This window comes from Perkinsus marinus (assembly GCF_000006405.1).
Source record: "Perkinsus marinus ATCC 50983 genomic scaffold scf_1104296958686, whole genome shotgun sequence".
Taxonomy (NCBI): domain Eukaryota; phylum Perkinsozoa; order Perkinsida; family Perkinsidae; genus Perkinsus; species Perkinsus marinus.
Genome location: NW_003206671.1, coordinates 120189 through 134313, shown reverse-complemented (window position 1 = coordinate 134313; position 14125 = coordinate 120189). Strand labels below are relative to the sequence as shown.

At 49.6% G+C, this 14125-nt stretch overlaps 5 protein-coding genes across 5 annotated transcripts in view; 3 read left to right on the top strand and 2 right to left on the bottom strand.

The window, feature by feature from the left end:
• The window catches only part of Pmar_PMAR028173 (hypothetical protein), a gene marked incomplete at both ends in the record, with an annotated part of 1786 nt that extends 1218 nt beyond the window's left edge, over positions 1-568 (top strand). The window contains 3 exons of the mRNA XM_002774123.1: positions 55-109; positions 161-376; positions 417-568. Of these exons, the coding sequence (XP_002774169.1) occupies positions 55-109; positions 161-376; positions 417-568 (423 nt within the window). The remainder of the gene's footprint in view (positions 1-54; positions 110-160; positions 377-416) is intronic.
• Positions 569-658: 90 nt separating this feature from the next.
• Pmar_PMAR028172 (glycyl-tRNA synthetase, putative) lies at positions 659-3880 on the top strand. Its single transcript, XM_002774122.1, has 21 exons — positions 659-767; positions 816-978; positions 1028-1198; positions 1245-1297; positions 1346-1468; positions 1522-1591; positions 1644-1726; positions 1847-1937; positions 1989-2137; positions 2191-2289; positions 2340-2410; positions 2460-2607; positions 2658-2763; positions 2816-2886; positions 2933-3031; positions 3082-3152; positions 3200-3275; positions 3322-3417; positions 3466-3570; positions 3613-3728; positions 3775-3880. The coding sequence occupies exons 1-21, from the start codon at positions 735-737 to the stop codon at positions 3803-3805; spliced, it is 2025 nt and encodes a 674-aa protein (XP_002774168.1). The 5' UTR covers positions 659-734; the 3' UTR covers positions 3806-3880.
• A 469-nt stretch (positions 3881-4349) lies between these two features.
• Pmar_PMAR028171 (regulator of telomere elongation helicase 1 rtel1, putative) lies at positions 4350-10482 on the bottom strand (the record flags this gene model as incomplete). The annotated part of the gene is made up of 22 exons (XM_002774121.1): positions 4350-5047; positions 5107-5230; positions 5275-5362; positions 5421-5559; positions 5732-5873; positions 5921-6058; positions 6151-6297; positions 6686-6755; positions 6808-6945; positions 6996-7112; positions 7215-7327; positions 7373-7504; positions 7553-7674; positions 7719-7852; positions 8023-8174; positions 8217-8375; positions 8422-8515; positions 9585-9659; positions 9700-9794; positions 9876-10007; positions 10329-10400; positions 10449-10482. The coding sequence occupies 22 exons, from the start codon at positions 10480-10482 to the stop codon at positions 4354-4356; spliced, it is 3111 nt and encodes a 1036-aa protein (XP_002774167.1). The 3' UTR covers positions 4350-4353.
• Positions 10483-10577: 95 nt separating this feature from the next.
• On the bottom strand, positions 10578-10841 carry Pmar_PMAR028170 (hypothetical protein; the record flags this gene model as incomplete). The annotated part of the gene is made up of 2 exons (XM_002774120.1): positions 10578-10685; positions 10731-10841. 2 exons carry the CDS (start codon positions 10839-10841, stop codon positions 10578-10580), a joined length of 219 nt encoding a protein of 72 aa, XP_002774166.1.
• A 1597-nt stretch (positions 10842-12438) lies between these two features.
• The window catches only part of Pmar_PMAR028169 (gtp-binding protein hflx, putative), a gene marked incomplete at both ends in the record, with an annotated part of 2481 nt that continues 794 nt past the window's right edge, over positions 12439-14125 (top strand). Inside the window, 10 exons of the mRNA XM_002774119.1 lie at positions 12439-12462; positions 12511-12651; positions 12688-12815; positions 12864-12983; positions 13105-13230; positions 13391-13472; positions 13635-13706; positions 13755-13865; positions 13949-14028; positions 14072-14116. Coding sequence (XP_002774165.1) covers positions 12439-12462; positions 12511-12651; positions 12688-12815; positions 12864-12983; positions 13105-13230; positions 13391-13472; positions 13635-13706; positions 13755-13865; positions 13949-14028; positions 14072-14116 — 929 coding nt within the window. The remainder of the gene's footprint in view (positions 12463-12510; positions 12652-12687; positions 12816-12863; positions 12984-13104; positions 13231-13390; positions 13473-13634; positions 13707-13754; positions 13866-13948; positions 14029-14071; positions 14117-14125) is intronic.

The window sequence follows — 14125 nt, the reverse complement described above, 5'->3', positions numbered from 1 at the left end:
TGACGCGAGAGGTGAAGCTCTGACACTGTACGATCAGGCTACTGCTGCTTCCAGGTGGCTGAGGAGGAGGTCGAGCCTCTGTTAGCAGAGCTGCGAGAGTTTGTGTCAGGTAGTGGGACATGGTGTTGAGCTGAGCTCATGTGTTATGAAGCCTTTGTAGACTACGACGCCACCTTGCACGAGGCACTAGAGGGCACATCTGTCTACCGGGAGATCTCGGACGACCTTTTCTGGCACCATAATTTCCAGATTGCTTGTCCAGCATTGTACTCTGACCTCCAACAGCAGCTGTCTGAGAACGAGAAGGAGATTGAAGATCAGATGGCAAATAGCGATCTCGCTCGCCAAGTATATTCGGCATGGTTGGAGGCATCGGGTATGTAAATCTTCGGCATGTGTTCTCTCGCGGTTTCCAGGTCAGCCAGTGAAGGGTGAGATCAGAGCCGCTTTAATTGAGTATGGTCTCCTCGCCGGAAAGCCTGGATACAAGTCGACCAACAGCACTACTGTGGCCGATTCGAATCCAGTGGGTATAGATTTCAAGGGGAAGGAAGCCAGAATTGACTGATGTTGCATGGGACTAGGTGTTTCTGTTCTTCTCGTGTGTTGCGTTGGGGGCAGACGTTGATGATAGCTCACAGTTGACTGGATATTCTTCCACCACTCAACTACTCTTTCTCCTGATTCATCGGCGGTTTTTCGGCACTGTTTCTGTACCTGCACTACTGCGTAAAATGAGCGAATCCTTGGCAGAGTTGCAAGCTAAAGTAAGGTCGCTGCTGAGGCTACTCCGCCGCAGTGGCTTTTCCCTTCAGATGAAGGCCCAGGGCGAGAAGGTCCGTCAGATGAAGAAGGACGGTGCCAGCCGCGATGATCTTAAGCCTGAGGTCGACATCTTGACCAGCCTCCGCGCGGACGTTGAGAAGATGATCGAATCTGAGGCTGAATCGAATCCGGCCAACAAGATCAATCGCGCCGGTAGGAATCCCCCCACCGCCGTTAGTGAGCTGATGAGGCGATTGGTTAGGTCTCGAGGATCTCTGCAAGCGTCGGTTCCTGTTCACACCCTCCTTCTCAATCTACGGCGGTGTTGCTGGTCTCTACGACTTCGGCCCCCCGGGGTGCGCTTTGAAGGCTAACCTCGAGGCCCTCTGGCGTCGCCACTTCATCAACCATGACAACATGCTTGAAATCCAATGTAAGCTGTGAAAGTGACCTATACCGTAGCGTACTGTGCTACTCAGGCACTTGTCTCACCCCTGAGGTCGTACTGAAGACTAGTGGTCATGTTGAGAAGGTAGGGATATAACATCAGCCCTCACCATTCGGACTGATGGGATTTCAGTTCACCGACCTTATGGTCAAGAATGAGAAGAATCCCGATGAGTACTATCGAGCTGATAAACTCCTTGAGGAGAAGTGCGAGGCCCTTCTGCAGGAGCCTAGTTTCGAGGGTGATCGTGAGCAGGTAGGGAACCGTAGCTCTCGATAATCACTGCGATAACTGTTTCTCCTGTTCAGTTGCAGAAGTGGATACGCGTGGCGGATAGCTTGAGCGCCGAAGAGGTGGATAAGATCTTCCAGGAGCTTGGTATGCTCAATGCGTCCAGTCGCTGATTCGTAATCCCGCCACCGCCGCTCAGGTATCAAGCAGGCGATGAATCTCTCCTTCCCCTACCCCTTCAACCTCATGTTCAAGACTACCATTGGACCTCAGGGGAACTTGGTAAGTGCTAGGGTTAATCAGTTGGCTCTGTCGTTGTCGCATTCAATTCTGAATACATGAGCAACCGCCATTCCCTTATATGCACTGCGCGATACGCCAACATTTTTCTCTCCATCGTAGGTCGGCTTCCTGCGTCCCGAGACTGCCCAAGGCATGTTCGTCAACTTCCGTCGTCTCCTCGAGCAGAATGGTGGCAAGATGCCGTTTGCTGGTGAGAGCGCACTCGGATGATTTGTCAACAGCATCATTGTGTTTGTTGCAGCTGCTCAAATCGGCCTGGGATTCCGTAACGAGATTGCCCCTCGGGCTGGTCTCCTCCGAGTTCGCGAGTTCCCGATGGCTGAGATTGAGCATTTCGTTCATCCCGATCACAAGGACCACCCAGACTTCCACAAGGTTGCCGATTTGAAGGTGAGCTTTCGCCCGAAGCGTCAATGTTGACTTCATCCCCTTACCTGCTTTAGTTGCCCCTATTCCCCCAACACAATCAGCTGACCGATGGCAAGCTTCGTACTGATCTCACCTTAAGACAGGCCGTGGATATTGGTATGATCAACAATGAGGTCGGTCATGCTGCTCGATGGTTTTTACTTCCTATTTTTACTCCCATCAGACTCTCGCGTACTTCATGGGACGCACTTTCCTCTTCCTGGTCAAGGCCGGTGTTGACGGCAGTATGCTGAGGTGAGCCCGTCATGGAGTACAAGTGAATCCCGCCCATGTCGCTGGTTAGGTTCCGTCAGCATCTTAAGTCCGAGATGGCTCACTACGCCTGCGATTGCTGGGATGCCGAGGCCCTCCTTTCCTACGGATGGACCGAAATCGTTGGTATCGCTGATCGCTCTGCGTATGATCTTACCGCACACTCCAAGGCTTCGAAGGTGAGAACTATCGAGACCGCGACTAGTAGGCGAATTCCCGCTCGCGTTAGGTCGACCTCAAAGCCAACTACAAATTCGATGAACCCAGGAATATGGAGTTTGTCGAGTGCAAGATCAATAAGGGCAAGTTGGGACCGGCCTTCAAGAAGGAAGCTGGTAAGCTCATTGTAGTGTGCTGGTAGAGTCTGCCATGCGCTTGTCATTGCAGGCGCTGTGATCGAGGCTCTCAACGAGCTGACTGACAAACAGAAGCTAGAGATGGACGCCGCTATCGAGGAGGTAAGCATCTAGTGATACCGTAGCTTTAATCCGTCACCCTTCTTAGAACGGCGTCTATGAGCTCAAGATTTGCACTGGTGCTCGGTACAATATCACTAAGGAAATGGTCAAGGTCAAGACGGTCACTAAGAGAGTCCAGGAAGTTGTACGACCGTTCTTGTTGATCATCTTGGTTATTCAGTGGTGTTTCGTCAGCCCTTCATCCCCTCCGTCATCGAGCCTGCCTTCGGTGTTGGCCGCATTATCTACACCATCCTGGAACACACGTATGCGGGCTCGCTGATCGCCAGCACACTGATTGATTCCGCTGCAGGTTCCGCTCGCGTGAGATGGAGGATCAGGAGCTCCGCTGCTACCTTTCATTGCCTCCCGTTGTTGCTCCAACCAAGGTAGGTTGAGTTTGCGCCCGCAACGTTATTACGATGCTTTTGATAGGTGAGTGTGTTGCCCATCTCGAGTAACCCCACTCAGTTCAAGCCTGCTATGCACAAGATCACTGATGCTCTCAAGGAGCACGGTATCAGCTACAAGGTATGCTGTGAAGCTTCGGGAACTGTCGGGAAAAGCACTCTTGCTCAGGTTGATGACAGTGGCCAGGCGATTGGCAAGCGATATGCCAGAACTGATGAGATCGGTATCCCGTTCGGTATCACCATCGATTTCCAAAGTCTCAATGATGACACTGTAAGCCCACGAGCCTATTTGCCTTCCTGAGTTCTTCTTCAGGTCACTCTTCGTGAGCGTGATAGTATGAGCCAGATCCGTCTACCGATTGCTGATGTTGCCGATCTTGTTTACAAGCTTTGCACTGACCGTATGACGTGGGAGCAGGCGGCCGAGAAGTAAGCTGGACACCATTTTTTGTTGATGGTTCATGGTGACTGGCAGGTACCCCAAGTTCGACGCCCAACATGCTTAGAGGGTGCGATAGTTGCGGTTCCGTGCGGTTCGATCGTTAGTAGACATTCATTAACACAAAGTGACGTTTCTCGGAGTCGTTCGTGTTGCATTGGAAACGACTGTGAATGCCACAGGAAGAGGGAGCCACCATGCCTCGAGCCAATGACTAAGTTTTCACTTTCTTTTTTCTAACGGTGATACCAATCTCATACTGCAAGAAGATGAGCGCAAGTATGATGATGGGACTTCCTACGAAACAATAGTTACACTCACACTATTGCAATTCCTTGAGCAGATATTCCTCAACCAACACTGAACATCAATCGACTGATTCCAATAGTCATCTTGCTCTCTATCGGTTTCTCCCGTTTCGTATCGAGATGCTCGTTGTGGGGGGAAGAGCCTCACAATTTAGTCAATTGCTTGGGGAAATAGCGTGCTATTTGTGACAACGTTTTCCACACGTGAGCAATAGCGAGAACTGTATAACCGGTGAAAACTTTGACACACTTGGCAACATAAACAGAAGAAAATATGAAACTTGAGTGAGTGAATTTCTGCATGTATTCAACGGGGAACCTGCTGGACTTGTGTCGGATCAAACTTGGCCCTCTTTGCAGCTGGCTGCGATGCACTAGACTCCTCCATCACTTGTCGCCATAGAACCGGCACTCGTGGATTCTTCTTCACACGTCTTGCCATATCGTCGAAACGTTCAATCAACTCCCTGTGACTTTGGCTACCGGTTCCCCAAAGAATTCGATAAACTCTGCGCAGGATACTCCGTAGCTGGTCATCGATAAGCGACTGTCCTCCAGTGACTATCAGCTTGGTACACTCCGTAATGACGCGACTATCCTCCTTGGAGAGAGTCCTATTCAGTAGAGTGACGAACTGATCGTTCTTCGTCTTGGTATTTCGACCGCCAGTTGAACCAGCCACTTGTTTGAGCATCCGGTTTGTCAAGGCGTTGAGGTTCTCCCCGTAAGCATCTCGGCTGTTATGCTTCGAGGCGTTGGATGGATTCGAAATCGACGTTGATCCCACCCGACCAACTAGCTTGCTGGACTTGCTCACATCTTTGCTGCTATTGATCGCTGCCTCGAGGTACGAATCCTTGCAGAGGCGAGCCGATGCCTGGAGAGCTTCAGGGATTTGATTGAAAAACTGTGTTAGAGAACCTATCGCAGGGCCAAACGCTTGGTATGTCTTCACATAGGGTCGGAGCCAGGCGGGTAACCGATGGGCTTCGCTCTGGAATCTGAAGACGATGTAGACATATCCACAAACGTCTAGCTAGTGGGAGGGCAATCGCTCTACCTCTCATCACATAACAGGACCGCGCCAAAATCATTCTTATGACGTATGATGCGCCCAACAGCCTGATTCACAGCTCGCATGGCCTCGAGGCTATACCATGCACGGCCGAGGGGAGCGTGTGCGCCTAAAGAATGATCTTCAGTCTGACACGCGTGCTAGTCAACCTGCCTTTTTGAATGTCTTCGATGTCTCTTGCAGTATCCAAATACTGCATTTTCAGCTGCACCCTTTCATCCTTGAACATTGGATAGGGTATCTGTCGAGAAAGAGAAGAGACAAGTATTGCTACTGTTGAGAGAGACTAGTGGGCCTACTCCAACGACCATGACTATGCGGCATTGCCGGTCAGTGAGGTCAACTCCTTCGCAAACTTTACCGCGGCAAACTGCGCAGAGAATCGCACCATTGCAGGAGTTAGAAGCTATAGCCGCTGTATATTCAGCCAGAACCGGTCTAAGGCGTGTCTGAGCACCACGAATAGTATATATCGAGTTACACGGCCAAGCAAGTTGATGCATCTCAATATCGTCATTTAGAGTATATAATCTCTTTTTCCACATTGCCCTTCCATTTTATCCCCTCTCCCCGCATAGGTTCAAAGCCCACAGCTGACATAGTGGAAAACATGTAGTTTACCGCGTCATTTGGTTCTTCGAAAATTCTCAGTCCTCTTTGCTGGAATCGGTTGGTGATATCATGGGAGTCCCAGAAGTCCTTGGCAGTTCTGAGCTGTGCGTAGCTGCTGAACGCAACCAACACACCGTCCCCTCCTAAGACCAGTGATTAGAGATACGCACAATCATTTCGATCCCACCTGCTTTAGGCGCAACATTCGCCAAGACATTGCCAAGCTCCTGCAAATAATCATGGCTGTTCCTAGTTCTGAAGCTGCCGTTTAGTTTAACATTGGTTGGCCCCGCACATATGATACCACCCCATACTTGATCGAAAGCTACAACGCTGTTATCAGGAACCACGACTTCAGGAGCTCGACCTGCATCGGTGAACGAGTAGCCAGTGAAGCCCGATAAAGCGTGTGGTCACTTATGATGTGATCGTTCTCGAGCATTATAGGGAAGTCCACGCCGCGTAGTCCCCGCTTGAACTCAGTGAGGGGGGCGAGTGTCCCGCTTGTGACTATGAGTGACAAAATGCCCTCGCTGGCCAACAGTTTTCTGGCTGCTACACCTCCTGAGAAGCACCTAGAATCGGAAGACACTGACAATTAAATCAGTGCGTTTGGGGCGCACTGACTACCGACCGACTAAGATGGAGGTCGACGCTGTACACACCTGAGATGAACTGATTTCATGTGATTGGCCTGCTCTCGTATTTTGTCTTCGCGGCACTTCGCTGCCCTCAGATCTCTGCCCTCCACCACAGAGAAACGAAACACCTAAAACGGCCGTTCCTATCAAGGACAGACGTGCGCCGGCTTGCCTTGTCAAGAAGCTCAATATCATTCGCAAACACCAAATCGATGATGCGTAGAAAGCTTCCAAGGAAAGCTCCGGAAGAGGCAGCTCCTACAATCGACAGATTCACAAGTTGATCGCACTCTCACCATACAAAAGCTCACCTAGTGTATTGTTGTTCGAGTGACCACCAGCGTCAGCCTCCGGAGCTGTTGTATGAAAGAGGGATATAGCCTGAACGGAACGAGATGATAACACTGTCACTTAATATCAGTCCGCGGCTCACGCCTTCAAGTGTTGAGCGGATCCTCGTAACGGTCTGATCCGTGATCCCTGCCTGCTTGAAAAAGTCTAGCACCGCACTTCCCTCCGTTGCAGTAATGATATCAGCCGACGTTAGTGTAGCCTCCAACGACATCAGGTCCTGAGTAATCAGCAATGACCGTTTCGGGCCATCTCGAGATATATGCCGACCTCCTTAAGAAGCAGAAGGTCATCCTCCGTCACTGGCGCGGCCGAAGGGCTGTCATCGGGGGCATGCTCAACGTTCAGGCCCAGAATTTTTGGAGAATTATTGCAGCGATAAGCAGCCTGAACAAGGTATATGCTGTACAATACACTATGCAACTTGTGCAATTCGACAATTCGAATGAGCTCCAAATGGAGGAATGCTAAGTCGTGAAAAAGTCATACCTCATCCACTTCTTCCACAGCTGCGAAAATATCAAAGTTGCCCCACTCGAAACTTGCAGACTCCTCACAGACAGCTTCAATGTTATGACCTTCGTCCACTATGACGATCGCCCCTGTGAGAGCACATACATGGTAGCCGCTCAAGCACGACTACCCACCTTCCAAGGCCTGTGGCCCGAGGGCTCCCTTCAAGGCTGACAGATCGAAGAGGTAGTTGTACGGTACGAGCATGCATCCCAAATTAGACCCCTCGCGCGCCACCTTCCTGGCGTAGTAAAACGGACAGTAGCCTACCGAGCACGAAACAGATGCAACCCCTCAAGAGTTCCGCTCGAGACCTTTCCCCCTAGCATGCGATGTCAGTTCTTCGACGTCGAGAGCTGGCGGCGGTATCATTGAGGGCGTCTCATTCATCTGCCACATCCGGTTGTAGTATGGACAGGCATTCTTGAGTATGAGGCTGAGATGCGGTCGCCTACAACGACACTGCCTCGATGAGCTCACCTAGTGCATGCGGCTGTTTTCCGACTCCCCTGTATGGCGCTGATCCTGGTGTTAACGCAATAATGCTCTCGCGACGCCAAAGTTATATGCTGACAATCCTTCGCGTAGCTCGTACCCCTCAGTTCTCGCATCACCTACACCATGGCTCGTAAGCTCAGGGCAAACTGTACACCGTCAGTTTAATGACCGAACATGAACCTTCTACGAACTCCATAGTATGAAGTCCATACATGGAATAGTGTCCATGTATGATGAAGTACACCATAATGAGGGAACGCAACCGGCGCTACTCTGACGAACCTACCTGTCGGAGTTGGCTATGAGTTCTCGATGAATATACAATCTTCGGCACCGCCACTGGCGACTTCCGAGAAGGCGGGGACGGCGACCGACGGGATTGCCGCTGATGCTCTTCAACGATCAGCTGCTTGGAACGCCACCGCGGTCCGATGATACCTGATGCAAACGGAGGCGCGGCCTCAACACTCAGGCACATACCGAATTCCACGGCGTGAGCTATCTCAGGCTGCGTCTCCAGCGGAACATCTTCAATTGGAAGGGAAGTAGCGTTGGTGGGTGAAGACGACGAAGGCATCTTGTCCTCAGTGAGGCTCCTTCGCCAGGCTAGGGTGGCACATAGAAGACAGAGAGTCTTCCCTGGAAGGAAAAGGTCAACCCTAAGACGCGAGGAGAATTTGCACACCTGTTCCTGTCGGGGACTCCAGTAGAGCGTTGTGAACAGCTGGCGAGCCTGTTTTTGGTGGATCCGAGTAAGCAGTTTGGAGAGTCTCGATAACCTGAAGATTGATCATAAACTTCGGAAATGAAACGTAGTTAGCTGTATGGAGAGTGGAGAACAAGGGCACAGGTCTGAAAACTTGCCTTAGTCATGTACGCCAACTGTGGTGGGTAGGCTTCGAAGGGGAATTCAACCGTCACACCGTTGATATCATACCTTCTCACACTGCTGGATACTGTGCTATCTGTGGCCGCTACGGATGATGATGAAGAAGAAGACGACGACATGAGAATGAACTTCAAATGCGGATAAAACGTCAATCTCTGTAATAGACCGGGAGCACACGACAGGTATAACATGTAGCTCTCAGAAATGTTTTGATACCAGACAGCACCACGGAACCATACGCATGCCCGTTCAGTCCGAGAGGATGACGAGTGCGAACGATAACAACCGCAGCTCTCGACACAGCGCCAGTATTTGGATTCTATTGAGGGTGCATCATGTCCGACAGCTTTCCCAGAGACTTCTCGTCGCCCCTCCTGAGCACTTCAAAGTACCAAATTGACGCTACCAATCGGACTTCCTGAGGCGGCGTGTCTCACCAGAAAACACGCTATACTTTCTACAGGTTCTTTGGTGACAAACTGGTCACCAGTGAATACCTCTCAATAACGCTTTGCTATTTACACGCAGATAAAAGACTCTTGTACCGCACGACAAGAGCTCAATACGCCTCCTCAAAAGTATGACCTCTTTCGAATGATGCCAACTATAATATAGAAAGACAGAGCTAGACGACCTGCCCGCATGCGGGAATAGAACCAAACCATTAATTAACACTGTATCACAACAAGGTATCGGATGAATCGTGAAACTCAAGCACAAGTAAGTGACTTAGTCATGTAGGTCGATCCAATTGATACTTTAACACTCACCGAGATTTCGATGTCCATTGTCGCTCATTAACGTCATGCTAGCTTACCAAGCGCCTCCCACGAGACAGCCAATCATAAAGTCAACACAAGCAAGAGCGATCCAGAGAGATGAATTATAGCTGAACATGTGTGCAGACATCATGCACGACCAGACGTTGATCTCAGGACCGAATCGATATCGCCATCTACAAGTTCCGGATAACTGCTTGAGAATTCCTTGAAACCTCCACTGAGGAGATATACTTCATCCCACCCCTTCTGGACCTAAGGGCATGGTTCGACTAGAAATAGGAATAAACATCACCATTGCTGTGACCGTGCCTTTAGCCGCCCTGTCATCAACATCGTAAACTACCATCATGCGAGCTTTCATTTCGCTCGGAGTAGAAGCGGAGGCACCTTGCGACGATCGTATCATAATAACAGACGGTGCAGCTACCGTGCAGGCGCGCAAACAATTGAATCCCACGTGTGCACTACTTTTCGAGTCCCCTAGTCCTCGAGAGGTTCTGAACTTGGCCATCTCGGGTAGTATCCGGTCCCGAGCCAGCAGTGCCGCTGGGAAGCTGATAGCTGTTGCAATGTGAGCTACATTGTAGTCTTCGGGAGACCCTGGTAGAATCCGATAGAAAAACCATCAAATGGACGGTTACTTAAATCCAACAATAAAACATCAGACGTGTCGGTCCATCCCATACATTCTGAACTGACAACTGAATATACAGTGTCACCTGAGGCAAAGCTCGCCGATCGCCTTGAGGGATATAAAACGGACAAAATATAGAGAAGGAAGTAAAGGAGAGATTCTCATCCAACCGTGAACTACCAACCGAGCTACTTCGAAGAATGAAGCTACCAGTCAAATGCCTTCTATGATGCTTAACGCCAGAGCCGGCCGGTATTCACGCTAATCGAAGTTATGCCAAATATTACTCTTATGACTCGCTCCTGTTCTATTTGTATATCCCCTGCTGGTAGCAGTAGCATCCGAAGCTGCGGGACTCCCTGTCAAGTGGTTCGGCTTACTATTTCTACTAAAGAGGTCGGACTTACGATCCAGGTTGTCGGAGCTGGCACTGTCGGCCATGGCATACACGGACTCAATTGCTTCAGACTCTCGAAGTAGTCGAGCTAGAGTTCTAGACCTCATCCCTAGGTGACGAGACTCTAAGCAATCCAGATCTATCGAGTCCTACTGCGGAACACCTCCTGTTTCCTCGAGGCGAGCTCCTTGTCCGATACGAGAGTGATGTTCTTCGCAGTGGCGCCGGTGTCGATGTTTGATACTACCTGATGGTCCATCGCAGAGACCAAGTACTTGTCCCGAAGCATTACATGAGCATACTTAGGGTTAGGTTTAATTTTTCGATCGAGAAAGTTCCTCCTCCTCCTGGGCACCAACGGGCTGCCAGTATCTGAGTTCTTACGAGGCGCAGCGAAGGACATCAAAGTCGAGAAACTCTGCCCTAAGCTGCAGGGATTGATAACATAAGTAGAACCCGCTTATGGTAAGGTTGACTTATAGAAAATATCAAGTGAAGGGGACAGAATAGCTAGGCTAGTCGCCAGCTACTCTGATCGTGGTCTCCAGTATCACATAATTGTGTCGGCGGAGCGAAGCGGAGGGATGAGTATCATCACTACTTGACTGTGATTATACATTACGATGACGAGTGGATAACGACGTCGGCTGTGATAGGTCCATTCTGTACCCGTCATAATGAAAGAACTCATTAATGTTCGCAAACTTTCTCGACTTGCGCTCCTTAATCCATCGTGCCGTGATATTTACGCGCATGCAAGATTTCAGCGGTTTCAAGATACCCTCGAGTCGCCTGCTAGCAAGTAAGGGAAGATAACTGAACTGTGCTACTAGTGTAAGTACCTCTTGCTGGACTCACCAACGCTACTGGGGTGATATTAGTCCTCTGAAATTCCTATCTTCCAAGTTGACACGCATTCCCCGAATTTCGGATCCATCAATACTCCCAGGTTTTCTCCCGTGCTTGAAGATTAACATCCCTTCGTGTTCAAGTACTGTGGCCCGTGGTGAATTGTCCTACTGGCCAAACTGCTTCTATTGATTGGTTTTCTCTCAGAAATTTTGCCTGATAAAAAGTTTTCCCGCGGTGAACTGTTCAAATTAACTGATCGAGTGCATCATCGCATACGATCATACCGGACGAGTCTGCAGAGCACCCCATTTTCTATAGTGGAAACGAAATTAATCGGCAGCTCATGAGCAAGTAAAATATCCGAACCGCGATAGTGATTGCACTTTAATGATAGCACCACTAGCATAGTAGTATTCTGGTCATTTCAAAATTCTCGAGAAACTCCGGTCGTTCCTCAGTATGGAATACTCGTTCTCTGCCATTAATGAGGGCTGATAAGGAGTCGTTTTTCGGGCTCTCCATCGAGCTTGGTAACTCATGTTACAGTAATTTATGGCGAAGTTTATGAGGCGGTTCGGTGCTGCCAACACTCAGCTGACTTTACTTTCTATTCCACAGACCAAAATGGGTAAGTTTGGTATCGTTAGCACGCGCTTCAAGTCCCTATTTCTATATTGAACCACAGTGGTGTTCTCAATGCAGAGAATGATAACAAGAGTATCGTAGTTCCATTTTTTAGGGGCGATGACAGCAGTGAGAGCTCTCAGAGACCACGAGAACAAAGGGAAACGCTCGGTTCCCTTACATAGCTTGTAATGCACCTATTTACCATTAATGTACTTGTTTAATTGATGATGGCTTGTCTTTCTTTTCGTGTCGCGTTCTAACTTTATCAGTGGCCAGGATTCGTTAGATCCATCCGAGATGTGTGGTGATCTGTTTTCACCGTGCAACGGTGATTGCAGCTTATGATCAATCGTCAGAATTCTGCTTGATTGGAAATGATTCTGCGGAGTGGATGCTCAGTGGGCCCGTATTGGAGTTCGCGAGTAGCCTACCTTCAATTGAGTCGGCGGTTCTTCGCCTATGAGGACACTCCAACATTCTGGCTCAAGGGTCACAAAAAGACGGTGCTGACGATACAACCCATGTTCGACCGAAACTACAGATTGGTAGTCTCCTTGAATTCGATAATTGGGGCGGTCGGAATCATTACATAGGCAACATGGCACGCCAAGGAGGCACTGGCGCTCGGACGTGCTGCTAAATGGGACAACTTGCCCGGTGCCTTCGAGCCAGAAGAAGGTTGGGATAATAGGCTCATAACGAAGATAGAGGAGGATCAAGATGTGTTGAATATGGTAGACGTCTCGAATGTAGCAAGTGTGGTACCTCAGGCACTTGATATCCAGCGTAAAGAGCTGATGCGGGACTCTGACGGCAACCAGTGGTTAACAATCAAGTCCGAAGAGCAAGAGAGTGACGACGAATATGACATGGATGATCCCCTTTGGGCCAATGATGAGTATGCACGCGCTGTCCAGTTCTGCGTATTCATTCTTGCTACTTTCAGAGTGCTCACACAATGGGCACAATCCTGCGTTTGCCCACTGCGGCGCATCCATAGTCAGTATTATCTCCCACCAACCAGAATAGAACAAGTATCTGTTTGCATCGCAAGGATGCCTCCCAAGTAGGTTCGGTGTCGGCTGAGATTCCGGATTTATCATCCTCGAATTGCTACTAATTTCGATTTCTGGTTCGTCCATGCGATATCAGGGTGTCGGTTTCCCATAGCATTGTGCAGATTACAGGTACGTCTTCATAAACGACACTCTAACACAAAACCAGATCCAGCATCTGGAAAAGTATTTCAATGCAGCCATGCAAGCTTTTAAAGCGGAGGATCAGTCTAATGCGAAGTTGCGACATCACTTGAGGTGAGCCATTGCTATATCGTTATACGGCTGGAATGGTCTAGTTGGTTATGACGATCGCCTCACACGCGATAGGTCCCGAGTTCGATTCTCGGTTCCAGTATTTTTTTGCGTTCTGACCAACTGTCAATATCGATTGTATTGACGGATGTGACTTCCTCAGGCACCGTGTGGGTTTCTCAGAACAGGATGAGATAGATCGATACGAGGACAGAGATTCATTCTTTCGACCAGAATACGTTGAGGTGTGACAGGGAGTCTCTCGCGGTAGAGTCCGCAGTCCAGACCTAGAATGCTGAAATTTACTTCACCTTCAAAGGAGAATAAACTCGTACGCTGGAGGTCCTTATCACTTATTGGTGTCTATGGATATGCATGTTTCCTCTTTGAACCAAGATCCTTCGCAGGTGGTTGATCGCCAACGTGTGGTACTGGAGGTCTTCGCGCTGCGGGCGAAGACAGGCGCAGCCGAGTGGCAGGTGCATCGACGGCCACGTTGTCGATGGCTCATTTGCTCTGTCTGCCAGGTGCGGATCGCGCGACTTGCATACATGCGAATAAACATCCCTATACAAAGCCCGAGTCACACGAAGGGCATGCAGGACCTGCTTTCAAGGTTTGTCGCTCCTTATCATCAGGTGCGGGAAAGGTTCACTTCGAGTTTCAACTGATTGCAAACTGCACGGTCAGGTTCCCGTATTCCGCGATAACGTTGTAACAGATTTTTCTCAACACACGATGGACGAAACCAACGAGCTGCTCAATAGACAGGAGCGGGAATGCAGGAGAAAACTTGAGCAGGTAACCCTTCGAACTCGATGAGAGGATGATCTCCTCGGATCAGTTGCGAATCTCTCGCGAGAAGCAGCGCGCCCGACGGCGAGAAAAGGTGACGATA

What these genes read in the sequence shown, in the direction of transcription:
- Pmar_PMAR028172 (XM_002774122.1), top strand. Translation starts at nt 735, where the DNA reads ATGAGCGAATCCTTGGCAGAGTTGCAAGCTAAA. An exon ending in ACAAGGTTGCCGATTTGAAG is followed by an intron (nt 2,138 to 2,190) that starts GTGAGCTTTCGC and finishes TACCTGCTTTAG; the next exon opens with TTGCCCCTATTCCCCCAACA. An exon ending in CACACTCCAAGGCTTCGAAG is followed by an intron (nt 2,608 to 2,657) that starts GTGAGAACTATC and finishes CGCTCGCGTTAG; the next exon opens with GTCGACCTCAAAGCCAACTA.